Source organism: Biomphalaria glabrata, chromosome 14, assembly GCF_947242115.1.
Source record: "Biomphalaria glabrata chromosome 14, xgBioGlab47.1, whole genome shotgun sequence".
Lineage (NCBI taxonomy): Eukaryota > Metazoa > Mollusca > Gastropoda > Planorbidae > Biomphalaria > Biomphalaria glabrata.
The window spans coordinates 30,798,056-30,825,305 of NC_074724.1; the positions used below are offsets into that span (position 1 = coordinate 30,798,056).

The 27,250-nt window shown below is 34.2% G+C and overlaps 1 protein-coding gene across 2 annotated transcripts; it reads left to right on the plus strand.

Annotated features, from left to right (window-relative positions):
• Positions 1–25,157, plus strand: LOC106066045 (ubiquitin carboxyl-terminal hydrolase 25-like). Of its 2 annotated transcripts, none has more exons than XM_056010443.1 (24): positions 1–134; positions 5,822–5,998; positions 6,449–6,566; positions 7,560–7,635; positions 8,084–8,249; positions 8,898–8,969; positions 9,611–9,754; positions 10,820–10,890; positions 11,414–11,475; positions 11,657–11,805; positions 12,464–12,591; positions 13,042–13,137; positions 14,613–14,753; positions 15,253–15,719; positions 16,168–16,238; positions 16,628–16,856; positions 17,066–17,386; positions 18,212–18,354; positions 19,083–19,267; positions 20,284–20,368; positions 21,141–21,220; positions 21,896–22,031; positions 22,742–22,928; positions 24,241–25,157. In XM_056010443.1, the coding sequence occupies exons 1-24, from the start codon at positions 93–95 to the stop codon at positions 24,426–24,428; spliced, it is 3,534 nt and encodes a 1,177-aa protein (XP_055866418.1). In that variant the 5' UTR covers positions 1–92; the 3' UTR covers positions 24,429–25,157. The 2 variants fall into 2 exon arrangements, with proteins under 2 accessions (XP_055866418.1, XP_055866419.1); XM_056010444.1 differs by having other exon boundaries at positions 17,066–17,371.
• The last annotated feature ends 2,093 nt before the right edge of the window (positions 25,158–27,250 follow it).

Here is a 27,250-nt window from a genome sequence, read left to right on the forward strand (position 1 = left end):
TTTTAAAACGATTAAATGGTAACAGCCTCCTGTGTTTTTGATGGTCGCCATCTTCGGCACCATTATAGTAAAAGTTTGGATTTAACAGAGAAATGACTGTGGAACAGTCCCCTTTGCCAGTCAGACCGGCTCAGGTGCGAAATAAATAGATTTAGCTATAGCTTATAGATTAAGATTCGAAACCCCTAGACTCTATATTCTTTTATTTAGATCTAAATGTGCATTTTGCATACTAGCGTTAGTATTATTAGTGATAATATTAGCAACACAACAGTCGAACAGATCTTTATCTTATTCAGTTATTCTTACTCTAAGTCTAAGTCTTAGAGGACTTAGAGTCTTAGTGATTAGTGTCACTCTTAGATGTCTAAATCTTTTAGTAAAACTTACTAAAAACAGTAAGTAAAACTACTTTTGTGTGTGATTAGTTTTAGTCTAGACGTCTAGATTCTAGAATCTAGATCTAATAATAATTAATAAGATTCTAGATCTACATCTAGACTAAAACTAATCACACACATTCCACAAATGAAAATGTAGTTTTACTGTTTTAGTAAGTTTTACTAAAAGATCTGTTCGACTGTTCACTGTTGTGTTGCTAGATAATAATAATAATAATAATTTTATTTATAAAGCGCTGTTAACAACCAAAATGTAGGCTCAAGGCTCAAGGCGCTGTAACATTACAAACAAAAACACGAGAGCTAAAATGACAGTTAATCTAAAAAAGTTTTAAACAGATAGATCTAGGTCTTAATCATGTTCTTCTTAAAAGTGGTGTAGCATGTTGTCTGTCTGAGATCAATGGGGAGTGAGTTCCAGATCTAATAATACTACTTTAGCCTTAGCTATGCAAAATGCACACTAGACTAGACTCGACATACTCAGATACTGTCACATACGACTAAAGACTAAACACTACTAGTACTATACTAGACTTAGAATCTAATAGACTAAAATAATTATGATTTTAAAAAATCAATATTTGACAATATAATAAATATATATAAATATATATATATATATATATATATTTAATTATCATATAAATATAGACATAGATATATAAATCTATTTATTAAATACTTTAAGATCTAGATAATCATAATAGATAGAGATCTATTATTTTTTATACTAATTATAGATCAGTAATATCTACTATGATCTAGGCACTAACTGTTCACTAACAACGCTAAAATTCTTTTTACACTCAAATCTCAACTGAACTGTAACTACACTACTGACGTACTGAGAGAGTGACTGTCACTCAAGTCAGTCAAGTCACTGTGTTATTGTGTAGATCTAGTAGAGCGACTATGGTTCATCTCAAACACTTTTACAACTTTTAGTGACTGTGGAATCCTCTTTTGGAGAGACACTCTTGTCCACAAAGTGTGACAAATATCGCAGGTTAAGGTGGCTTTGGTGGTAGAGGAGCTGGACATTTTTCGTATATATGGCACGCTTTTCTTCCAGAGCTGATGCCCATGTTTTTTCACTTCCATCTAGATCTAGAGCTTTCTTGGTCACCGTCTCTCTCCATCTAGTGCGGTCTAGGGCTATATCTTTCCAATGGTCAGTAGCAATGTTCAGTTTTGAGGTCCTTTTTTATTACATCCACATAATGGAGGTGGGGGCGACCAATTTTTCTTGAGCCAGACGTGAGTTGCCCATAGATAATGACTTTCAGGATGCGATTGTCCTCTATCTGGTGAACCAGTTCAGGCAGCGTTGTCTGAGGACTGTAAAGATGCTAGGAATACCTGTTCGTGCAAGGATCTCAGTATTCTTTCCATGTGATTTTCAAGATTCTTCAGGGGCAGTGCTAGTGGAATTCAATGAGTTTAGTTTTGTCTCTTGATTTGCGTCTAGGTGGTCTACGACTCAATATCAGTACTCAGAACGCATGCCTTGTAGACCTCCGTTTTAGTTGCTGTAATGGTTTTACCAAACTCTGGCCTGAGTCTAGCGAAGAGTAAAGCTGCCTTATCGAACAACCCTCTTTTGTATGTACACCATACTGTCCATATCAAACAACTCACCATATTTTTATCATTGCGTCTTTATTTTGATGGTTATTACAGAAATACTGTGATAGTACAATGCACAGCAGGATAACTTAGTAAAGCTGGAGGCATCATTCAAGCATTTAGAGTTTGTCACAACTGAAAACAGATATATATATAGTTCTTCAAATTTAAATCAGTCACAACCTCAGTTTGTTCTTGACCATTTGCAAAAGCTTTCTCTCATCTGTACTAGACTGTATGTTGATCATGATCAAGGCCATAACTTACGGCAAATTTTATTAGTTCTGGAAAATGATGACATGGTAGTAATTGCCAAATCTTAACTCTTAAAAACATAATTTTTCACATTCTGCCGGAATTTTTTTTTTTACACAATTTTTATCATGCCTATTTATAAACGTCATACTGTTTTTCTGTTTGTTAAAACATAGACATGTTATAATAAAATTTTGTTGGAAATTGAATGTACTATGATTTATCTTTCAGTGTTACAAATTGTCACTGGAAAAAAAAATTAGGTAATTTCAGAAATGGAAAAAAAATGATATATTCGATTTCTTTTAAAAATTTACTTACCCAAGTAAAAAAGAATATTATCCCAACAGTCCTCATTCATTATTATTGTAAGAAATATTAAACTCTATCCAATTAATTATCTACTGAAAAAACATAACACTGTCAAACTTGATCAATATTTACACTTTTATTGATCCTTTTAGGCACAGCCTCATTCTGAAAAAAAAGTATGAAAATAACAACTATATATATGTAACTTGAAGCTAAAAATACATTTTGTACACAAAATCAAACTATTTACAAGTACTGTGTACACCAGATTAAAAAATAATTTTGGTGTGCCATATCTCAAAACAGTGTTTTGGATGGAGATGAGGATGACCTTCACAGCCTCTGCAAATAAATTTGCAGGGTTTTACTTGTTTAGGCGTGCTGCACACCTTACATCTTCTGTCATGTTCAGTGTAAACAATACAGTGTTTGGCTTCTTCTAGGTGTTCAACAATGGGATTAGCCAGTCTAGGATGTCGAGGTTTTGTTAGAATTTTTCTGGTTGGATCTGGCATAATTGCGGAGGCTTTGCAGCATAGCTCGTTGATGACTCGTTGCCTGAAGTTTTTTAGAGTCATCTCATGTTTCTTCATTGTTGGTGGTCTTGTAAGGCTTTATAGGATGTAGGCAATTACAGTAGTTATCTCTGAAGACCAGTAAAAAATCTTTTCCCCACCATTTTTTTGTTCTTCGAGTATGAATGCCATAGTAGCCAATCATCTGATCTGCACGATCACATCCATTCATGCTGTAGATACTTTGTAAGCATGGATAGCTCCTGATTTAGCTTTGGCCATTTGAACTGTGACATCCTCTGCTGTAGCACTTGTTGAAACAAGGATAACTGGCTTTTTAGCTATTTTGTCCTTCCAGGTAAGACACAATATTTTATCCTGGAGCATCCAGCATTTGTTTTGCATGTGTTTGAGCACTATGGTGGTTTTCAGAGCTTTGGGGAAGCCAACATGGTTGTTTAGTACTGTCCCTGTATAGTATTTTCCTTGATCCAGAAGATGGTCAATCAAAGCCCTTGTTGTGTACCATCTATCTGCGTAAACATGGTAACCTTTACCCAAATGATTCAAGAGCTGTCAGATATTTTGATTGCCATTTCACCATTCTGATCAGCTTCAGGGCCATATGAAGACATATTTGCTCCATAGTAAGTAAGAAGGTTCAATACATAGCCAGTACCACTGTCTACTAGGCCAAAACTTTTGATGTGCTACTTGTATGGTTTAGCAGCATTGAACATTTTGTACCTCCACCTTCCCTTCAATCCAATAATCATCTCATCTATGGAGACAGACTGATTTGGCATGAATGCAAACTGAAATCTTTCAGTAAGGCTATTCACAAATGGTTCGATTTTTTTTTTTGTCTTCAGCATCTGGCTCTCCCACTTGAAGCATTGAAGAGTAAATTATTTCGAATCTCTCCCTTTGAAACATCTTATGATAAAAGCCTGTGTAAAGGTTATCAGGGGTTGAGAAGTAGTCTCGAATTGATAGTCTCTTTGTCAATGCCCATGTTGATAATGACGGCTAAAAATTTGAGCCATTCATACTAAGTAAAATTATGCCAATTGGCTCAGTTGAATTTTGATCTGAACAATTCTGGGCTATTTTTTACAATCATGTGTTCAGCATAATTGTTGACAGATCTAATAAAATCATCAGTAATATCTGATGTCATTGGGGTACTGAAAAAATAGAGTCGAATTTTCATCTAGGCCAGTAGCAGGATTTAGTCCTGGCTGATGACCATCTTTAGGCAAAAACTAAAATTACTATGTGTAGATGTTGCTGGCTGCAGATCTACATCTACTTCTTCCCAATCAGATAGTTCTAAATCAGCTGTTGTCATGCAAGGTTGCTTTCTAGATCTACTAGGGCCTGGCTGGGGTGACGCCCCCTTTCGTTCACTAGATATAGGGAATTCACTATCAGACTCACTTGAATCTGAAGGCTGAAAATCACTTTCAGAGCTTCCAGGATAACTTTTCTAAGTCACTCATTTCACTATCATTCATATCTAAAAAGATATTTAGAGCCTCATCAACAGTAAAACTGCGAGGAGGCCTAGAGCCAGACGAAGAACAAGATGTAAACAAAAAGTCACTAGACTCTAGTCACTTACGATAAAAAATATTTAGAACAACAAAAACAGCGTAGATCCACAAAGTTTCAGAAGGAAAAAACTTTCTGACGTTCCCATAAACCATTTAAGGGATTAAAAACGTGGATTAGAAAAGAAAAAGAAGTAAACAGGAAAAATGTGGTCGGACGCTGGAATTATGGTCTCGCAGCTGGAGGGACTGGACGCTGACAGTGTCATTTTGGTCTTGAAGAGTTAATCATTCCAAAGGTTACTGGAAGTGATGGAAGCTCATTAAATTTCATTTCCGCACTGATTTTGCTTTTTATCAATGTGTTTTACATGTTTCGTATGTTCCTTCAGATTCTGAAGATAATTACATCCTACTCCAAACCTCCTACAGGATATGTTCTGTAATTCTTTTAAAAACTATTAAAGTAGATCTTGAGTCTAGATCTACATTCTTTGAAAATAACATGCCCTCTGAAATGATACTATGCTTGCTAAGTGTTTTTAGCACTAAATGAAAGGAAATGAGAGAAGCTTTGCAAATTATTTATCTATTGACCTAGAACACCTTGATCTAGAATTAGAGCTATTCATTCAAACCAGCCTGTTTATCAGGAATCTATCTTGCCCATTTATGAACATTTTAGTGTAATAGTTAGTTTGAGGTTGTGTTCATCAATATATCAACACTATAAAACCTTACAAATTCACAAGCATTTTTATCAATAGAAAATTGAAAAAAATTCACATTAGCAAACAAAATAGTTTTTAATTGAGACAATTACAGAGGTATTGAAAATTATTTTAAATCAATGGTCTGGATGTTAACTATTGTAACTTCTTGCTGCTGATTGGTCAGTGTCATTCACTGTGTTATATCTGCTGTGCAAACATTGCTGTTACTTTTGTATTAATATTAGTTAGTTAGTTAGTGGAATAGGAGGTGTTCATAGTTTGTAAATCTAAGACAGTTAAATATATATAGCCTTTGGATTTGTAAATTGATGTAGTTTGTGTATTTCTAATTGTATTTGAGGGTTCATCAACACTCCCCACACATAACTTTTAGGCTACTAATTGGCTAGATAATTTTTAATGAGATGAAATCCATTTCACAGAGGACACGAGAGGATTCACTGACTCTTGCAAAAATTAAGGAAGTAACTGGTGCACCTGACGATGTGATTGAAGAAGCTATTCGAGCATGCTTGAGGACTGACGGAACTTTGAAGATAGAGGATGTAGTCACCACGATCATTGGAGATGACATAGCTCATGGAGCTACTAAATCAAAGGTGATTTGGGTCACTTTCTAATTTCTTCACAACTTTTGAACACTTTTTATAATTATGAAATATATTATAAAATATATTCTACACCATATTTAAACCAAACATTAAAAGAAAAGCAAAACTGTCTTAATGTTATATATACCATTTTTTCTTGAAAGAAAAATACCAGCCTGTTATTACATTACCAAATGCAGAAGCAAAAATGATTTGGAGTATAGATGTACACAATTCCTTTTGAACTGCAGGTAGTAAAGTTTTAGAAGAATATGGAAATAGAAGAACACGGATGAGAGACACTTTGGGCCTCCAAAACATTTTGTGAAATATAACCATTTGGTTCAAAATGTGCTCTTTTTTATTCCCTCAAAACTCTAGCAGCATTTTATGAAGCAAAAAATAACCTTGTATTCCATCTCATGCCTTCTTTCTATTTTTTTCATATTTTGTTTTTAGACACATGTTCGACAGACTAATACTAAACCACAAGATCATGTTGATGCCATGTCTTCAACTTCAACAGAGGGACAAAAGAAACAACCAGCGCCTGGAAAACTAACTTCAGCCCCTGATGGTAAGTAGAAAATTTTCCCTTTGTTCAATAGAATGCAAACATTATGTAAGATTACATCCTTCTTTAAAAGTACCGGTATGTCAGATTAGCAGGCGAAATCCAACTCTTGAAGTAAGACTTTTTTTCCTTGAAGTTTTTACAAGATGTTTTATGGCCTAATTTATTGACTATAACCTGAATTATTTGTTCTCACTTACTTGTTAAAGCCATAAGAAGTAAGTCTAGATAATATTATATTACAATGCAAACTATTTAGACTCAATAATTTATGCCTCATAAGGGCATCATTTCCATTGAAACTTGTGCAGTGGAAAAAAAAAATTTTGATGGTGCTAAAAGAAAGGAAGATCAGGTAACTGACTACATAAGTAGGGACCAAAGCTGTACGGAAATCTACACTTTGCTGTTTAATTTCCAGATTTCAGGAATCCAGTTTCAATAGGTTATTAAAACATGTAAACTAATCAAACAGGTTATAATGAAATGAACCTTTACATCCAAGTAAGTTGTTACTGATATAGAAGCAGACATAGAGCCTAAACTAATTGACAGTATGGTCAAGTAGGTATTATCACCCCCTTAAAGTTTAATTTACTGTTACATTTTTAAAAAATATGTATTCTGATAATATCTATGCATAACTATTTTGAAATGTATATTAAACAAAAAAAAAACGGTTTTATGTCAACATAATAGTAATAAGTGAAAAACTGCTTTTGACCAGTTGGGAAAGGTGCATTCATCTAGAAAATAAACTTGCTGTACTTAAAGAATGAAGTTTTGGTCATGAATATATTTTTTTTTTATAAGATGTTTGCCAACAAATTTGGAGAATATTAGTTTACTTGTTCTTTTCAACATTACAATTAGACTCGACCTCTAGAAGTAGTTTGTCATTGTCTTTGCTAAACATTGTTACAAATATATCATTTGATTAAAACAAAACATTCTAAACACTATGACTATTTCATTTTAAAAAATTATCATCCCCAGAGTACATAGATCTGACAAGAGATGCTCAGGGGATTCTGGGAGGTCAAATTAGTCGTGAAGAGCAGGATATTAGCAGGTACTTTTACATCAAATTCACTCCCCTATAGGATGGTCCCTGGCCTATCTAAGAAATGAGGAGGGTTGGGTGTAGGGCTAGCTAAACAGCAAATCAACAAATGTCATGGACCTCCACAGTTCACAAAAGTTACTCTGCATTATTTCAATTTCAAACTTATGCAAGCCAGAACCCAACTTTAAATAGCTTAAAGCTATTCAAGTATTTTTATAAAATACTAATAAGATTCAGTGTAAACTCTTGTGTTTTAAACTCTATACCACAAAACAGTTTGCCTTACCATGCTGCAATGTTGTAATCAGAAGAGGGCATAGGACAAAGTGCACTGAAAGAAAAAAAACGCTCAAGAAGAAATAGATTAAGAATTGTAAACTGATCCTTTGTTAGCTGACGCTGTTTCGGTTTATCTTGACCTTTTAATGTCTTCTATTTTGATTTCATACAAAAGGGTTTTGGAGGCCAGCCTTGCAGAGAGCAAAGGAACCACAAAGAGGAAACGAGGAGAGCTCTGGTTCATTGATCCACTCAATCCATACGAAAGAAAGCGACAAGATGGTTGGCCAGTGGGTCTGAAAAACGTTGGAAACACGTGCTGGTTCAGCGCAGTCATTCAGGTTGAAAGAAAACTTTTTTTCTTCTCTCATATTGTCATATCGTTTTTAGAAGTTATATAAAAGATAGTATATTAAAACTAATAAAACAAAAGATATTGTTTAACAAAGCAGCACTAAAACAGCTTGAGCATAGAGAAACAAAGATAAACTATTGCTGGTTGTTTGTATGTTTTGGACACAGTGTTGCTACATCAAAACTGGTGGTTCAACTGTTGACATGTCTCTTAATTTTGTCATCAGCAATACATCAGTCACAGTTCAATGTTGTTTTTTTTAAAGATGTGATTTACTTCGATTTAAGTTTTGAGGCTAGCAATCAAAATTATATTTTGGACTTCACCTCATGGGAGATAAATCTATTCATGTCGTTGAAAAATATTTTATTAATAGGAAAAAAGGCAAAGACTACAGTTAATATCTTTTTAATTGTTGTGTTTTTTTTTGGTGTGTTTTCTGAGTTTAACTTTTGATTTAGAAGCATGGAACGAGCTTTTTTTCTGTGTTGAGCCTTCGAGACACCAATTTAATAGAAACTGTTCTTTTGAAATTAATACACATCCTGTTAGTTTTAAGTCTAATATATCTTATAAATAATGATATCTTATTCAAAAATGAGTAAATGTAATATTCTTTTTTTTTTTTTAACAGTCACTTTTTCACATCCGAAAGTTCAGAGACATAGTGCTTCACTATAAACACAGGTCCACAACAGACAATGAGGTTGGTCATAGAAAGTTAAATCACAGAAAGAAAATAAACAATAAATTTTAGTAATTTTAATAAGCTATTTTGGAAGGCAGAAATAAGTATGATTTTGATGCTAGGAAAAATGTTAACAGAATCTTATTTTTCGATTCAGAAGAAATTGCGCAAGCTAGGCATAATGTCTTAGCGTCATTCGCTTATCTTTTGTTTAGTTCTGGATAATATAATGCAATCTGAATTAATGAATATCAGTTTGTTTTTGATACTTTAAAAATCTCGTATAGTAAATACATATAAAGAAAAATTAAGGTAAAAATCTCAGTATAGTCAATATTTATGGAAAAACAAATAAATGGATAGTTACTATATAAGAAAAAACATGAATATTCTCTCTATATATAATCAAATAAATGTATAGTTAATATATATGACTAAAACCAAATTTAAGCACACTTCACAAGATACTATATAGGAGAAACAACTTTACCTGATATTTACAAAACAATTCCAATGTTTAAAAAAGCCTATGCTCCTTTCCTTCCTTAGTATGGAATTAGAAAGTGGTACATGAATCGACTGTGTCAACATCCCATAGCTATTTTCAGTCAACCTTTGAGTCATTTTAAAGACATGTTTTTTTCTGTTTTGTTGGTCAGCTTGCTCGAAATCTGAGATTCGTTATGGAGCTGCAACAGCTGTTTGCCCTGATGGTGGGGTCCCACAGGAAGTATGTTGACCCCAGCAAGTCTGTTGACATACTTAAAGAAGCGTCTGCAAGTACAGTCCTGGATGGCCAGCAAGTTAGTGCTGTTTTTATGTTCAACACGTTATATTTAAATTACACAATAGAGCAGAAGTTAATCTGGTTTTGAAAAATATTCTGATGTAAACTAGTGTAGTATAGTATCAATCTGTGAGGCAGAGGATGTTACATTAAATTATTTTTATGGCCAACTGGGGTTTCATCCAGCCAGCATGATGACCAACTGCTTTATAGTCTTTATCTGTTTTTTTTTAAATAAGGTTGAATGAAATGGGCTATTTAATTTAAATGAAAGCAATAGCGATTTGAACCTTAACCCTACATTTTTTAATGTACTTGGAGAGTTATGACTTTAAAAGAAACTGGATTGACGATGACTTATCCTGTATTCTCAGGCTAGCTGAAGCCATTGTTCATAACCAAGCCTAACACCATATAATAAACATTTTTTAAAACTCCACTCTTATTTAATTCTTTAGCTTATTCATCTTTTCTCAAGAAAAGATTTAATGCTGTGCTTCAATTTATATGCACATTCAACTACATCTAAGATGTTGCATGAAATAAATTGTGTGCACTCTTAGGCCCCAAAAATTATAGGAAATACTGGTTCAAATGAAGGTGTATTGGTTGATCGGGACAGTGATGGCTTCCAAACCGGAGTCCTGGGTTCAAATCCTGGTGAAGACTGGGATTTTTAATTTCGGGATCTTTGGGTGCTTTTTCTGAGTCCACCCAGCTCTAATGGGTGCCTGACATTAGTTGGGGAAAAGTAAGGGCGTTTGGTCGTTGTGCTGGCCACATGACACCCTCGTTAAGCTTGGGCCACAGAAAAAGATTACCTTTACATCATCTGCCCTATATATTGCAAGGTCTGAAAGGGGAACTTTTGTTTACTTACTGGTTGCAATTGGTTGATACTATCCTCTTTTAAGTGTGCAATATATCAGTACTGAAGACTTAAGTGTCTTTAACATTACTTTGTTCAAACCATTTTTCAGGAACAAATCTACAGAAATAGAGCTACCTGAATTTCTTGTAATTCCATGTTCTAAATACCATTTTTACATGTTCTGATAGCTTGTATTTTCTCACTACTCAGGATGTGAGTGAATTCCAACATAAATTGCTTGACTGGTTGGAGGATGCCTTTAGAGATCCAACATCACCTAGGTAGGATATTTTGTAGTCTTTCAAACAACATTTATTTCCATTGTAATGTCCAAACCATCAAGCCATTATAAATATTATACAACAAAGCATTTTTTTAAAAATATTTTTTAAGATTTAGAAGAAAACTTTTTACTAAGACTTAAGTACAAAAACAAATTCTACATGAATCATTGGTTAGGAAGCCAGAAATATTCCTCTATGAAAAATATTTTCATATGAAAATTTAAATTCCTGTTCATATGTCCCAGTGCATCTACAGCCCAATTATGGTCTGGCATTGTGGCCTTGAAGTTATGTTGACTAAGCAATGGGACCTCCCACCAAGGCTTATTTTCCATCCATATTGATCTGATATTGATTCTACATGATTATTTCTGACCCTGATTCTTATGACTCTTAATTGATTAGACTTTAGACTTAGCACTAAATATTTTTAATCATTATTCGTCATCATTATTGTTAGATTCAATGAGAGGTTAAATTGAATTTAAACACATTTTTTTTGTTCATATTTGTATTTTAGTTCTGAGAATCCAGTTCATAAGTTGTTCCAAGGAAAGTACCTAGCAGAGGGAATACATGAAGGTGAACTGTTGATCCATTTAGTTTTGCTAGCATAAGTGTATAAGTGAAATAGTTATTGATCTTGTTTAATATACTCTAGAAAAAAACTTAAAAATTTGATTTAACTTAATTCAATTTAACTAGTTTTGATATTTACATGTTAATTATATAAAAAAAAAAAATCACTTGGGCTTAATTTCAGGCAAAGTTTTTTCCCAGGAAGTAACGTTTGGGCAGTATCCTCTGAATGTTGTTGGCTTTCGAGACATCCATGAAAGTCTTGAGGCCACCACAGCGCAGGGTGAGATTGAGACAATCAATGGTGACTCCAGCCAGAAGTCTGGACAAGAGGTGCGTGATTTGGTATTGGCAGAGGTGTTTTTGTTTTTACCTTTTTTTTTAAACTGTTGTGGTGTGTTGATACTTTTTAGACAGTTGACCTAGCTGCACAATTGAATAAAAGCTGTTAAAATTTCTGTTGGTGAAAGTAATTGAATTATAAGCAGTTTGGTTAAGTTCTGCAACCTTATACATTTTCTTTTATACTTTTACTTATATTTTTATAAAAATGCTGTTTAAGTAACATTAGATTTGGCAATCTCCTATACATACATACAACTCATGATAATGTTACATCTATAGCAGGTAACAAGAACTAGGTTACTTTTATCTAGTTTTTTAATAGCATCTTTAGATTAATATTGGTTGAAACTCAGTTATTATCATAAATATTGTTTTTGACCATATTTCTTGGCGATTTCACTTTAATATTTTAAAGCAGATGTACATATTTTTTATATAATTTAAAAAAAAAATAATTTTAATATATTGTCTTTTTCTTATGAAATATTTCTAGAATTGATTTTTATATACATTGTAATGGCTAGACAGTTTATTTCATTATAAAAAAGTGTCTTTAACAATGATATTTCATTGTAAATATTATTCATTAGTGTTGTATTACATGGTACTTCTATGTTTAAGATGCCACAATTTCTCTTTTTCTTAGATTTGGTTTAAAGACTTGCCACTTGTTCTCACTTTTGAGCTGTCCAGATTTGGTTTCAATCAGCAGTTGAACAGAGCTGAGAAAATTCACCAAGAACTCACATTTCCTCCTGTAATATATGTAGATAGGTGAGTCTAAAATGATCTGTCATCAACTGTAACTCTACATTTTGTTTTTTATTTCGTTTTAGCATACATAGACATTTTGAGCTCACATTTGAGTTGATTTTTGTGGTACTGATTGGTAAGACAACCCAACTTTAATCAAACATTAATGTGCTGTTTAAAATAATTTTTTTCCCTTTGGCTATTTTAGCTCTACAATAACTTCTGGAATGAAAAAAAGGAATGCAAACCACTGTTTGTTTTGGCAATTTCGGCACATTTAATTGCATGTCAATATGATCAAGCCTTAAATTGGATGTTAAGCTTCATAAACATATTTAACAAGCAGTTTGTATTGGGTTGGAAGTTTGGAACCCAAAAAAGGCCTTTTTTCTACCACTTGGCCACAACCAACCACATTTATTTGCCAGTTATATAAACATTACTAATTGTTGTAATTTGTTGTTCTCCCAGGTATTTAGAGTGTAACAAAGTTTTAACCAAACAGAAGAGAGAAGAAGCCAGAAAATTAAAAGATGAACTGACCAGCCTGCAGGCTAGGCTGGACAAGTAAGGCCAGACTTAATTCTTTTTTTTTTTTTATATAGAATCACTAGGTTTTCACTTGAAATCAGTTCTGAAACTTATCAGTATATGTCAATATAATTTTCTCTGTGGTGACATAATGCATCATTTTAATCAAGATTAATCATAAACCTGTATGAAAATGTATGACATTCAAGTTGAACAAAATTAATTAAAATCAACAGCAGAAACAACAAAATTGTCAGAAAAAAATAACACAAAAATACATTATTACTGTAGAAAAAAATTCAGTTCAATGTAGATTTCAACATATAATAATGTGTAAATCTATTCTATCTCACCAACTTAGGCCTTAATTGACATTGTTTAATGTTGTTTAGGTTACTTCCTTTCACTTATATTCTTTGAGGTCAATCAGACTTTAACCTTTCAGTTGTTTCTATAAATACACTGCAATCTAATTTGTGTAAATATTAATGTTACTATTTTCTAAGATGTAGGCCTACAGTAATAAAAAATACATATTTTACTATATTTAATCCCAGTACTAAAGATCTAGATAAGATTTATTTTTTGTTTCCAAAATTTAAACACAAATCTTGGGGCTATAGAGTCTAGATTATTCTAGAAATCTACTAATAATTTTATTTAAGTCATGTATAATTTTTTTCCCCTAATACTCTTTTTTGTGTAAAATGGGAGGGGGGGGGAACAAACTTCTCAAGTAAACATAGCTTCAGCTTTCTTTGTTATTTTTTACCTAAGGCTCAAATTTTTAAGTTTTTTGATTTTTTTAATAATATTTTTTTAGTTTAAATTAAGGTGTGTCACATTTATTGAAGAGGCCCTTGGCTTCCTAACTGGGGTCCCGGGTATGAATCCTGGTGAAGACTGGGATTTTTTATTTCGAGATCTTTGAGTGCCTTTGTGTCCACCCAGCTCTAATGGGTACCTGACATTAGTTGGGGAAAGTAAAGGCGGTTGTGCTGGCCAATGACACCCTCATTAACCTTGGGCCACAGAAACAAATGACCTTAACATCATCTGCCCCATAAATCACAAGGTTTGAAAGGGGACCTTTACTTTTTACTGTTTTACATTTATTAAAAGCTTTAAATAAAAAATAAAAATTACATTTTTATAATCATTTTCAAAATATAGGAACAATTACAAAGTTGTTACAGCACCATGCAGATCTTGGTCTTGAAGCCTTACAGATTACATCTACATAACATAACCTATCCATATCCCAATCCAGATATTAGTGGCCCTGATTCTTAGTCTTTCTTTAATATTAACAATAATAAATATGTTATTGTACTAAAACCTGTACAAATTGAGAATATTATGATACAGTGAGGTTAAAATGTCTTGTTCCTAAAACGATGTCTAAAATTCACCACTGGCCCCAACACTTTTATGTTGTCGCCACTTCACCCATCTGCTCTAACTACTTTTTTAACCAAGTTTGTTTTGTGCTTTTTTTTTTTTATGGTTAGGTTCATGAACTACGGGTCAAGTAACAAAAGGTACCCTCTACCAGATGTGTTGCAGTATGCACTAGAGTTTGCTGAAAGCTCACCAGTTACACCTCAGCAAACAGCAGATGTTGAGATGGAATCTCCTCTACCCTTCCCCAGGTTTGGAAATTTGGTTTTAGGCTAGTAATGATCAAATGGATTGCTTGAATAAACCACAGCTCCCTTTTTTTTTTCTATATGATCTGCTTTCATGATACATATGTTGTGCTAAGTTGTAGAATTAGGTATGGGTTATTTGCCATTATTTGAATCTTAGGGCCCTTCCACAAAGCATGGGCAAGGGCCAGACAGTGTGTTTTTAACCCATATACCTCAACTGGTTTCATTCTTGTCATCGTTTTCCCTAGCTTCAAGAGTTGAAGTTCAATGCTCAATAGTAGTCTTCTAATCTCTCTACCACTAAATATAGCTTGTAAAAGTTACAAAGCAAGTAGGTAATCGATTTTAGGGTTATCATAGCAGAGGAAAATTGCAACTTAGGCAAAGTAAAAAGAATTTTGTTTATTATTGATCTTTGATTCTTAAGTCAATTTTTGTTATGAAATGTTTAAGTCTCATTGTCATGTTGAAATGATACAAATACTTAATTTTATTCCAGAACATCACAGGATGTACAGATGACTCCAGTCTCTCATTATGCCAGTACCTCTGAGATAGACCAGTCAACACCAAGCACCCCTGAACACAATCCTTCTTGTCACATGACCTCCTATTGCAATCTGTCACAGAAAGACCGTGGGATACAAACCAAAACAACTTCATCTTCTCTGTCCTCCTCCCCTGTCCCTGAAGCCAAAAAGTTCAAAGACTCGTCTGTGCAGGTGGAGTTTGACGCTACTTTGATGCCGTCCTCTGTGGTGCTCACCCAATCTTGTCCCTCGCAGTCCGCGTTTTTGCCCATGGGACAGACCTTCGTCCACACTCCTGTGGCAGGTTGTTCCGGAGATTTCCATCCATCATGTTCTCAGACAGATCCTCACCCTCGTACTGTCAGTACGGATGAGCTTCGGGTGCTGCATAACTGTTTGAAAAGATGGAGAGAAGAGGTGGAGACTGATGTTCGAGGTAAAGTCCCTTTTTAACTCTTTCTCTCCGTAATTATTTACCACATTCTGGTGGAATCAACGCTGGTATCGTCAGTTAGGATAGAAAGAGTTAAAACATTTTCATTTATGTATTCCTTTTTTTTTTTTTTTTTTTTGATTATTTAGATTTTAGATGTTTTTTTAAATACAGAATTTTGTGTGTAAGAGTGCTTTTAAGATTTATATATCATAATTTAATAAAATTAAAGTTAATTTTCACACCTAGCAAGGTCCTAGTCATGACCATGTTACAAGAAAAGATGAATTTACCAAATATAGTTTAACTGCCCAGACTTGACTAGACAATTTTGTATTTCTTCTAAACTAACTCCTTCTGAAAAATGTATTTCTTTTCATTAAATTATATGTTTTCTAGCTGTTAGTAATTTTCTTTGTATACTCAATCTTCCAACCAACTTTTAATCTAGAACTACAGAAGAACATCAATGTGCTGGAAAAGAAGCTAGACAAAATGTACTCGGCAGACAGCATGAAAAAAGTGAGAACCATTCTCCATTATATGCAATTTATAGCATAGTATTTTAATCAGCCTGTGCGTTGCATTGGTTCTCTGACTGAGCCATCTCAAGATCAGTTTCACATCCTAACAATATTTAGTGGTCTTGTGAATCTTTAGCCTCCTTGCTGCATTGTACTTACAATGTTGTAGTAGCGTCACACACTTTTTGGCCTCTCCCATGTTTTAGCCTAACACATAACAACAAAGATGGAAATTAAACTTATGTGTTTTCATGTGAATATCCCTGAACTGAATCCCCCTCAGCTCTTTGGCCAGCTAGCTATACAGTTAAAAATTAATGAGTTTTAGATACTAATGGTTGTTGTTTTAAACACATATTACCTTCTTTCCTGTCTCTTTGTCTCTAGTTTCCATACCATCTTCATGCTGTGTTAGTCCATGAGGGCCAGGCAGTCTCTGGGCACTATTGGTCTTTCATATTTGATGAGCGCAGAGACAAGTGGCTGAAGTTCAATGACATCACCGTCTCTGAGTCGTCTTTTGAGGAGATGAGGAAAGAGAGTGTGGGGGGCTTCCATAATGCCAGTGCTTACTGCCTGATGTATATAGACAAGGCGAGGCTGGAGGAAGGTCAAGGTTGGTGCCAATAGTTTGATGCCTTTATAGACCGGTTATAGTGTGTAATATTTGATTTCACAAATTTTTATAATATTGTATATCTTTAAGTTTTCAGTGGGAGTGCTTAGTGTAACTTATGTAATTATTGCCATCATTATGTCATGCTGTCAACCTAAGTCATGAAAAAAAAAAATTGGAACTTTAAAAAAAAATATGTTTTTCTCCAGAAGAGTTAAGCCCCACAGCAGTAAGTCAGCATGACCTTCTAGCCTCGCTTCCTGCAGACCTCCGCGGTATTGTTGAGGAAGACAATGCAGCCTTTCAGCAAGAACTTCACGCATGGGATGAGGAGCAGCGAAGGAAAACTTTGGCTGCCACTTCATCTACCGTATCATCTTCTGTGACCACTGTCACGGCGTCAACCATGACACCCGCCTCCTCTTCTTCCGTTGTTTCTCCCTCCCAGTGGAGGAACACTGAAGGTCCTAGCCGGCCACGATCAGGGTCAGATGATCAGGATGTTGTGGTGACAGGTGAACAGAGGCCAGGTTAATATAGATAATTGTATTAAGGTATCCTCAGCCTTTTACAGCATCTGATGTTCAATATTTGCTTAACCTGGGTAGGTCATGTTTCTTATTAATGAAGCATAGAGTATCCAAGCTTTTAATTAACGGGATGAATTTTTATTGGGCCCTTTGAAAATGCAAAAAGGCTGTGGCTTAGATTCCATAGAATATAATCTATATGATGTATATAATATATATGTGAGGCTTCTATTGTGTGGTTATAACAAATAAATTAGTTAACTTAGAGACACTACATCCAAGTATATGCTGAGAATGAAATAGTATTCAATCAACTCAAATCTACTTTAGAAAATTCAATAATTTACATCACAAACTTAAATTGGTCCAATCAAATGGAAATTCAATTTGGCTACAGCTGAGGTGGTCAATTGTCAAACTGAATTTCCTTTTGATTGGACCAATAAAAATTATCTTAAATCTTATTATAAATGATCTCACAAAATTCATCAAACTAATTGGAGTTATAAATTCATATTGAATGAATTAAACTGGTGCACGTTAAACACAGACGCCCAAATTTTTACTATTGTCTCTTTTCTAGAAATATCTGGATTCTGGTCATTTGAAAATCTAACTTTATTCTTAGCTTTTGAGCTTTTTTTAGCTCTATTCCAAACTTATAATGATTTCCTGAATAATTTTGAAGTAGACACTACTTGTTATTGGCGATCAGTGACAATATAAATGTATTTAAGATAGATTTTAATATATAATCTAATTACATCTGCATTTTTTTACCCTAATATTTTTTTCCCCTTGACTCATGATTTAATTATTCAATAGGAGAAGCTGTTATCATCAAGCCAATGAATTCAGCCTTTGCCAGATTGGCTGACCAACATGCACAGTTGTCTGTACCACAAACGTTGGAAGCAACCAGCAATATGGCAAATTCTATTACCAACACACAAGAAGTCATTAAAAAGGTAATACAGCCTCATGTTTGAGACATTGTTCAGCGTGACTTTTAATTTGTATAATTTGATCCTTGGTGTTCCTTTATCCTGAAATCTACAACAGTGGTAATATATTCTCTGAGTTGAGCTGTTTAAAATTTTGCCTTTATCTTTTTACAATAGAAGCCATCAATATTCTAGGACATCTATATTCTATATATATAATTCTCTTCGTGACCCAACGTAACTTTTGTGCCAACAGAGAGCACGGCTGTGGCGTCAACAGGTCTTTTAATGTAGTTGAAATTCCTGCATTAGGTAACTGTTTATTTCTATCAGTCGCATATTTCTGAAATAATGTCATCAATGAAACTGTTGCTCTTGAAGTTAGCAAGATGGCTGTAAACTTTGTTTGCGAACATTGGGATAACTATGGCGATGCCCTGTCCATTGTTCTTACTCACTGCTTGATAATACGCTGCCTACATGAATACATCCGGCATTTATGGTGGCAAGCAGTCGTTAGCCCAAACCCACCCCATTGGACAACTGTGTTCACCCGTCACTAAATAGTGGTGTATGCTATGCTGCAGGTCTACTAGTATTAATTAATTCTGACAATTTCTTAGAAGGTGTGAAAGTGTGTTGCTATATTTATTACATCTGAAAAAAAAAAGATCTGAGCAATGTGACTTAATTAAATTAAGGAAAGTCAGGGTGATGTTATTTATAAAAAATTTTACTTGTCAATTTTGCAGGCCATGGAAAAAGAGCTAGTGCGATTGAAAGGCTTATCGACAACTCTTTTAAAACAGTTGCCCTCGGAAGATCCCCGGCTTGGCCACATTGTCTTGTACCTGCTTTGCAGCCATGCTGACGAGCTGTCTGTGCAGATAATCTTGAGTGAGCAGTTTGCTCTGTGTGCCTTGATGGACACTCTAAGGTCAGTAGCTTATACTCCTCAAACCCCCCTAAAAATTGAACTGTAAATATAAAAGATTGTTTGTTGGGTTGGAAAATAGTCTATCAATCAACATACAAATGGTGGCTAATGTGGCATTACCTTGATTGTTAAGCGAAATGGGCTTAACTAAGTGCTTGAATGGCAAGATGGCAAGATTGGATTCTGGTTTTGTACTAAAGGCTTTAGTAGCTTACCAAAGAGTTTATGCATTCCATAACAATTATACAATGCTCAGTGAACTTGAAGAAGCAATTTTCATCATGTTATTCAAGCTTCAGGAAATGATGCAATCTTTGTTAGCAGCAACTGGTGAACATTGTGAACAGTTGTTATGAAATTCATTATTATTTACCATTGTTTGTTCTGTGTTTGTTATTGTGTTTTGTTGTGCATTAAAGTAATTCAATATATCTAGTTAGTTCTTCTTACTGTTGTTTTATTTTAGTTTTAGAGATGGAGACTTATGAGTCGCACTGAAATTGTCTAGTAATATTTTTTTTTGGTAATTGGCACATTCAGTAGAGCATTTAGGTAATGGTGACATTGAGACGCGGTGGCTGAGTGGTAAAGCACTTGGCTTCCAAGAAGGAGGATCTCAGGTTTGAATCCTAGTGAAAATGAGGAGTTTTTATTTCGGGATCTTTAAGGCGCTTTTGAGTCCACCCAGCTCTAATGAGTACCTGACATTAGTTGGGGAGAAAGTAAAAGGTGGTTGGTTGTTGTTCTGGCCACATGACACCCTTGTTAACCTTTGGCCACAAAAACAGATGAATTTTACATCATCTGCCCTATAGATCGCAAGGTCTGAAAGGGGGAACTTTTCTATTTTACATTGGAAATATGATTTTAACTCCTTTTTTTTTTTTGAGCTTAAGTTCTAGCAAGTTGTACATAGTGCTTGGAAAGTTATCAGTCATAGAAGTAGAGCTTAGTAATCTATTCAAGTGTGTATCTGTCAAATAGTTACTTATAGTTCATCTGTTACCTGTCAACAGAATCAAAGGGCTGAGACAGCATGCTCATGAGATGTACAAAGCCTTGTATAATTCCGCAGGTAAAGAGGGCATCAAGTTCTATGAGGTAATTAGGTTGTTCTGTTTTTAGATCAATTGATGAATGTTTGGCTACAACTTGACTTACTGCAGTTTATAAAACATCCTTTGAATTTAGCCTTCTGTCTATTGTTTCTAGATCTGATAGTGGGAGACACTTTTCCTCCTTTCATCATTTGAACTGCTTCCAAATCTATCATAAAATACTTCTGATTTAAATACAAACAAAATGTTTGACTCCTTTCAGTACCTTTGGTTGAATCATCATTTTGTAAACAGAGGAAATAGTCATTACATGGTTGAGTGGTAAAGCGCTTGGTTTCTGTACTGGAGGATCCTGGTAAATCCTGCTGAAGACTTGGATTTTTTAATTTCGGGATCTTTAAAGCGCTTCTGAGTCCACCCAGCTCTAATGAGTACCTGACATTAGTTGGGGAAAAGTAAAGGTGGTTGGTCGTTCTGCTGGGGACATGACACCCTCGTTAACCAAGGGCCACAGAAACAGATGATCTTTACATCATCTGCCCTATAGACCACATGGTCTGAAATGGTAGCTTTACTTAAGCCATTATAAAATTGTAAAATTTTTAACAAGATTAGATGAAAGTGTAGTCAGGTCTTATTACCTGGCGCTCCCATTGATGAAGAATTGTTCTCCTCTTAACACTGATGTGATACGTAACAATATTTTCTAGTTCAATAGAAATGGCAGTAAACCATTTTTTTTGATAGGTGGTCTTTCATCATCATATAAGTATTTTGAAATGACTCTAATACAATTTACAATTCCCTGTCTTCAGTTCTGGCATAAGAGGTATCATCACTTTAGGCAATCCATTTTCATGTTTTCTGAAGCTGTGGATGCTTACTGCTCTCACAGGTATGAAAGAAATTTAGTTTTTTATTCAAACTTGTTCTGCTTTAGCCTAATATTTAGAATTGTTTTTAAGTAAGCTTTTTTTTAGATAAAGATTATATTTTTTACATAAAGTTTATATTTTTTTGAAATAAAGGTTAAATAAATAAAGATGTTATTGAACTTTTTAAAGATATTTTTCTTCATAAAATTGTTTTATGCAGCGGGGTACTGCTGATGGTCTCATGCAAGATGTGATATAAACAATTTTTTTTTCTCTCGGAATCAAGTGCTGCTTTTACATTTTTTACCTTTAAACAATTACCTCACATTGGCCAAAAGGGGGGGCATAGCAGCTAAGAGGTGAAGCTCTTGGCCTCCAAACCAAGGGTTCTCAGGCTTGAATCTTGCTAAAGACCGGAATTTTGAATTTCCACTCAAATAATTGGTACATTAGTCTGGAGTGTGAGGATTAAAATGATTCAAAAATAACTTAAATCTACTAGCCTTTAGCCCCTACACCGTCTACACCTAACTATCCACTATGCTTAGTGTCTAAATATATATATATATTTCCCTGTAGTGTCTAAATATATATATATATATATATATATATATATATATATATATATATATATATATATATATATATTTCCTGTGTGTGAGATTCCATGAACATTATCTGTGTTGTATTTCTAGATACCAGGAAGCACTGCCCTATTTCTGTCAAGCCTGGTTACACAATGCAGAGCCCAACATTGCCAGTGGCATGCTGTATGAGGAGGCCAAAATTAATTCTAAAATGTTGTCATACTTTCGAAGGAAGAGCTTACAGGTGTGTTTATATTGTTTACCTTGGATATTTATTTTTGGAATGGTGTCAAAGTTTTACATACATGTAATGATTTATGGATACATTTAACAAGTTTTCAAAAGGTTGTCACAGCCAGAGAGTGTCAATGGAGATATGCTTCCACTGTCTATTTAATATTCCTAAATGGCATGCATCTTTTTGCCTCTGACAACTAAGTGCACATGCATTCCAGCACCTGGCTTGTTTGTGTGGCTTAGACACTACGCCCAGTGAAACCGCTCTTACTAACTGGTTAGGGCGTGAGGGCAGATGCCTGGCACCTCAAGACCAGGAGTTTCAGGTAGATTAAACCTGTCAGCCAGGTTAGCAATCTTTTTAGGAGAGGGGTACACTAACTTCAACCCCCCTCTGCCTTGTGGTAATAATAAAGGCTTCATTAGACAACAAGAGGGAAAATCAGAATGGAGCCCTTAGGCATTGGAAGTATCATCTATGATACTCCCTCCGACAGCTTTGGATCACATCAGCAATGTCGAGAGAGGGCCCCATGATTAGGGCCTAGAAATCTGGGCACATCTATTCTTTTCATATATATTAATGATATATAATGTTTTGGCTTAATGAGGTAAAGACACCAAACAAGGTATTTGTAAAAAATATAATTTTAACCGCATCTTATTTATAAATGATGTCTTCATACAATTCTCGACAACATTTCTCTGCCTCTTTAGAAACTGAATCATATGACTTTGAAGAGTTTTGAGTGTGAGGAAGACATGACAGATGCCCTGACTATCATGATGCAGCAAATCCTCCCTGCTCTCTCTCACATCTCACAGTCGGAGCTGAAGGAGGACATGGCAGCCGTGGAGGAGGTTAGAGAGAAATGGTGCCAGTTTCTAGAGAAAGATTTGAGTGGTATGTCCATCTTCCATTTAGCCTATCATCTAGAAAGTCATCTGGTAGGAAGAACATGTAATAACTATAACTTACATTGTAAGTAAATCTTCTTAGTGTTTCCCATTGCTACAAGCCAGTAAGGCAAGCTCAAGAGGCGTGGCCTTTGAAATTTTATTTGCAGTGGAGATTTTAATCAGCATTACATCATCCCTTGCTTAAAATTGCTAGTTATTACTAGTATGGCTAGAGGTAAGTGGGCAGGCCCAAGCAAACCTGGAAGAGGTCAGTCATCATTGAAGCTGAGGATAATGGAATGACATGGAAGCAGATGAAGAAAGCTGCTCAGAACCAGGTTCAGTGGAATGCGGTTATGGCCCTCCCTGGAAGCTCACAGAATTCAGTAAAGTTACTAGTTTGGCTTAATAGCACTGGAAAATCCAGAAGACTCAAGCGGACTTATCCAGAAGCATAGAAATTTGTGAAAAGTATTAAAGGGAAGATGAGAATAGATTTGGGGTACAGCTTGACATAGCGCGTCTATAAATTAAATATTGACATTTGAAGATACAACTGTACTGGTTCATCTCACAAATAGAGTTCATCTAAAGTAGGACGTATGGTCGAGAGACTAAGTACGCTTGAACTTGGCTACCTATGAAGGGGGCTCGACGTTCAACACCCGACTCAAGCAGAGTTGTGTTTACTAAGCACAGCACGGAAAACCCTCTCCCACATACCCCCTCCCACTGGTCCACAAATGAGATAAGACCATAGTGCTCTGAGCATGCTACAAGCATGAAAGTAGCGCTAATTAAAAGCTATAATAATATAAAAAAAAGTATTCAAGTTTGTTTTCATTTTTTTTTGTTTCATTTAAGCTTTTTATTCTACTAGTTTTACTATATGAATATGCATCATACTTAAATAGGAACAAATTCACATCCAATGTAACATGAAAACTAAACTGTTTCAAAATCCTTTAATGATGTTATGTGGTCAGAAAACACCACATCAGTATTTCCTTGTCCCTCAGAGCACTCTATGTGAATGATACATATCTGTCACATTGGTTTTTAGATCCCTTAGATTACCTAACATAGTTTTTTACATAGACTTTTAGATCTACAGGGTAGTTCTTAATCCTTGGGCCTGTATGCCCCGGCTTCTGACACTGTTGTTAGAGTTTTAGTACATTTAGTGTAATTATTGAATATTGTCTAAAACAAAAAAAGTAGAAAAGAACAGAATCATCAAAACCAAAAATGTGTATGCACCTTTTTGTTAAATTACTATTTGATTTCTTCTTTTTCCATTTCTATAAAACTCTTAGCCGAAAAAATTGAAAGACTGCAAGACTTTCTCTCTAAAATGTTTGACGGCAATGGCACAACTGTACACTTCACACTCTCCTCGGTTAGAGAAAATAATCTGGGCCAGATGCTGTCTGAAAAGTATGTTGAGGTCTTGAGAAAGCTGAAAGTGGCAGGGGAACTCAACAGCTGGCTGGAAGCAAGCTAGCACCTTGGTCCAGATGTCTAAGGGATGGCTGTGTCTGTGCATGCTTCACTTTTTCTTGTTTTAGATATTAAACTAATAGTCACATTGCATTTTTATTTTTGTTCTCTTGTGGAAATCTTTCCACAAGTCAGATGATGTCTTTGAAATTATCTAGTGAACTTACTAAAGGCCATATACATTGTAATGTTATCGGTTGAGCATTGTTTGTATTCTGTTGAGAATGGCTTTGAAACAAATTTATTGATTCAAAAATAAAACATTTCTTTACAATTCTTGTTTTAAAAAGTACAGGAGGAATTTGGGTCAGTGAATCAGGTTTAAGATGTAGACAAGACCCAATTGAAAACTTCAAAAAATGCTCCTTTGCTTATAAAAACAAATATTTTCTCTTTGTTGACATTATTGGATATCTCATCGTGAATCTGATTTACTAAGAGAACTACAAATCAGTTTTATTTATGCAGTTGTAAATTTGTGTAATATAGAGTTTGGGTTTATGAACAGTGTCGTGAGGGGTGGCTGGGATAAGGTGAGTGCGAGTGTTAATATAAATATATATATATATCTATAAATTGTTATGCATTCTTTCAATGAAAATGTGATATTAATATGAAGCGTTGTGTTTCTCACTCAATTTCCTATTCATAAGCCCATAGTTTTTAAATGACACGAACCTATTTAGTAGTAGTAAAACAAAATTCTACTGTAAATAGTTATTGTGTTTTTTTTTTGTTTAGAATAGATCTTTCTGATAGCGCATTAGATTAAATTATATAGAAGAGTTGGTTTTTTTTTATCTCTCTGAATTTTCTTTTCGTTGGCCCATATTTTTAAATAACAAGAACCCAGTAGTGAAACAAAGTTCTGTAAATAGAGTTTTTGTTTTGTTTAGAAATAACTAAAGAAAAAAAGTTACATTATGAAAAATGTGAACTTTATTTTAAAAAAAAAGGGGGGGGGGACAGGAATTGAGAAATTGATACTTTTTTGTTTTGCAGCAGAACAATATCAAGCAGAAAAAAACAACAAATTAAAGTAAAACATTAGGAGGTAAAGAGGGGTGGGGTATACATTAATTTAATTATCTTACAGACATATGTATCAAAATATATATATCAGTTCGCCAAACCACCGCTGTAGGTTATCATGATGATTTTGCATGATCAAATAGAAGCACCTTAGTATTAATTGGTTCTATGTAATCTCATCTTGTGCTCTTGGCTGTTACTGCATTTGTATTATTCCCACTCAGAGATAACACCGCATATTTTATTTATTGAAATAGTGACATTACGTTTTATTTTCATCTCTTGAACCCATTGTTAAGTAGTTCTCATGTACAGACACAAACATGATAGAAAAGAAACAATTTCTCATTTACATACTTTCTATGTTCTTATGGATATGAAGAAGAAGAAAAAAAGTTATGCAAATGCTATGTGGATAGAAATCAACTTAAAGTGTCTCTTCGCTTGTAAATTAGTATAAACACTCTTTTGAAACATGTGTTGCATCCATTTTTTTTTTTTTAAACGGCATCTTCAGGATTAGTTAATCTTCGTGATTACTTAATCTTCTTAAAGTACTTTTTATTTGTGTCATCAAAATCAAATGATATATATATTTTTTTTAGTGATCTAAGCAGAAGAAATGTCAATTCAATTCTAAGGCGTTGTCCAAAATTTCAAGGAGAGTTGCTCTAGTTGATGTGACTTGCAGACCCATCTTTGGCCTACATGTCACATTTTTAAGGCAGACAAAGCTGTGACCCGCTTGGGAGTCAAGCTCTATTTCTGCACCTGTCTATGGCAGTATAAAATGTATATGTCCTACCACCTGTGTAATAGTTTTCTAGAAGTCTGTTTGGAAACCTTTTGCTGCCAACAGTTCTTCACTATGCCTGTCAAGTAGAAGCTATTTGTAAAAAGTGATGGCTTAATTATTTTTTTTTAACTTTATCCATGCTGTTCTATTATGATTAAAGTAAAAAAAAAATAGAATAGCATATGGTCTTGTTAATACAAATCATATTTGCAAGGTTGACAATCATTTAAGAGTTCTCTCTCTCTTTTCATGTTTTCCCATCTATCATTTGTTTCCCAAACTGTGATGTAACTTTGTGGCTATTGTTTTTTTGTTTTTTTTCTTTTTTTTTTCAATGGAAAAAAAAACAACAGTATCCTTGCCTTGTTTTCAACAGTTTTTTTATTATGTGAGAAAATATATTTATGTCATGTTTCATTTAAAAAAAAGGTTAAAAATAGTTTTCCATTCTCCAAATGTTGACCAAAGATTCATTGACTTGCAAAACTTGCGCCATAATTTTTTTTCTGTGACTTAATATTGTAGTACTTTTAATCTTGTTAACTAGTAGAAATGCTTAATCTTTTCTTTTAAACCAGTTATTTTCTGAAGCAAAAGTTAAAATAGTGGTGCATTACAACTTAATGCACCAAAATTTGTTTGATAGTGACCTGATTCTCTGTTTGTGATATAGTAACCTGTTTCTCTGTTAGTGAGACCAATTTATCATGTTTGCTCTTTATTTTATTTACATCATGTTTCAGGTGCTGTTATCATGAGTCTGCCAATTGCCAATCCATTAAATGATTAATATTCAATTATTTATCTTTTTTTTTTAGTTCCTCTCAATATGTAAGGACATACATGTATATAATATTGTTCTCTAAATTAAAATTTAATCTTTTAATCAACTTGTACAAAAGAATTGTGTAGAAAAGTGTACAAACTCCCCCAGTCAGTTTTGAATGTTGGCGTGTGTGATTAATGAATATGGCCTTTCTTAAAATACTTTTGCTTAA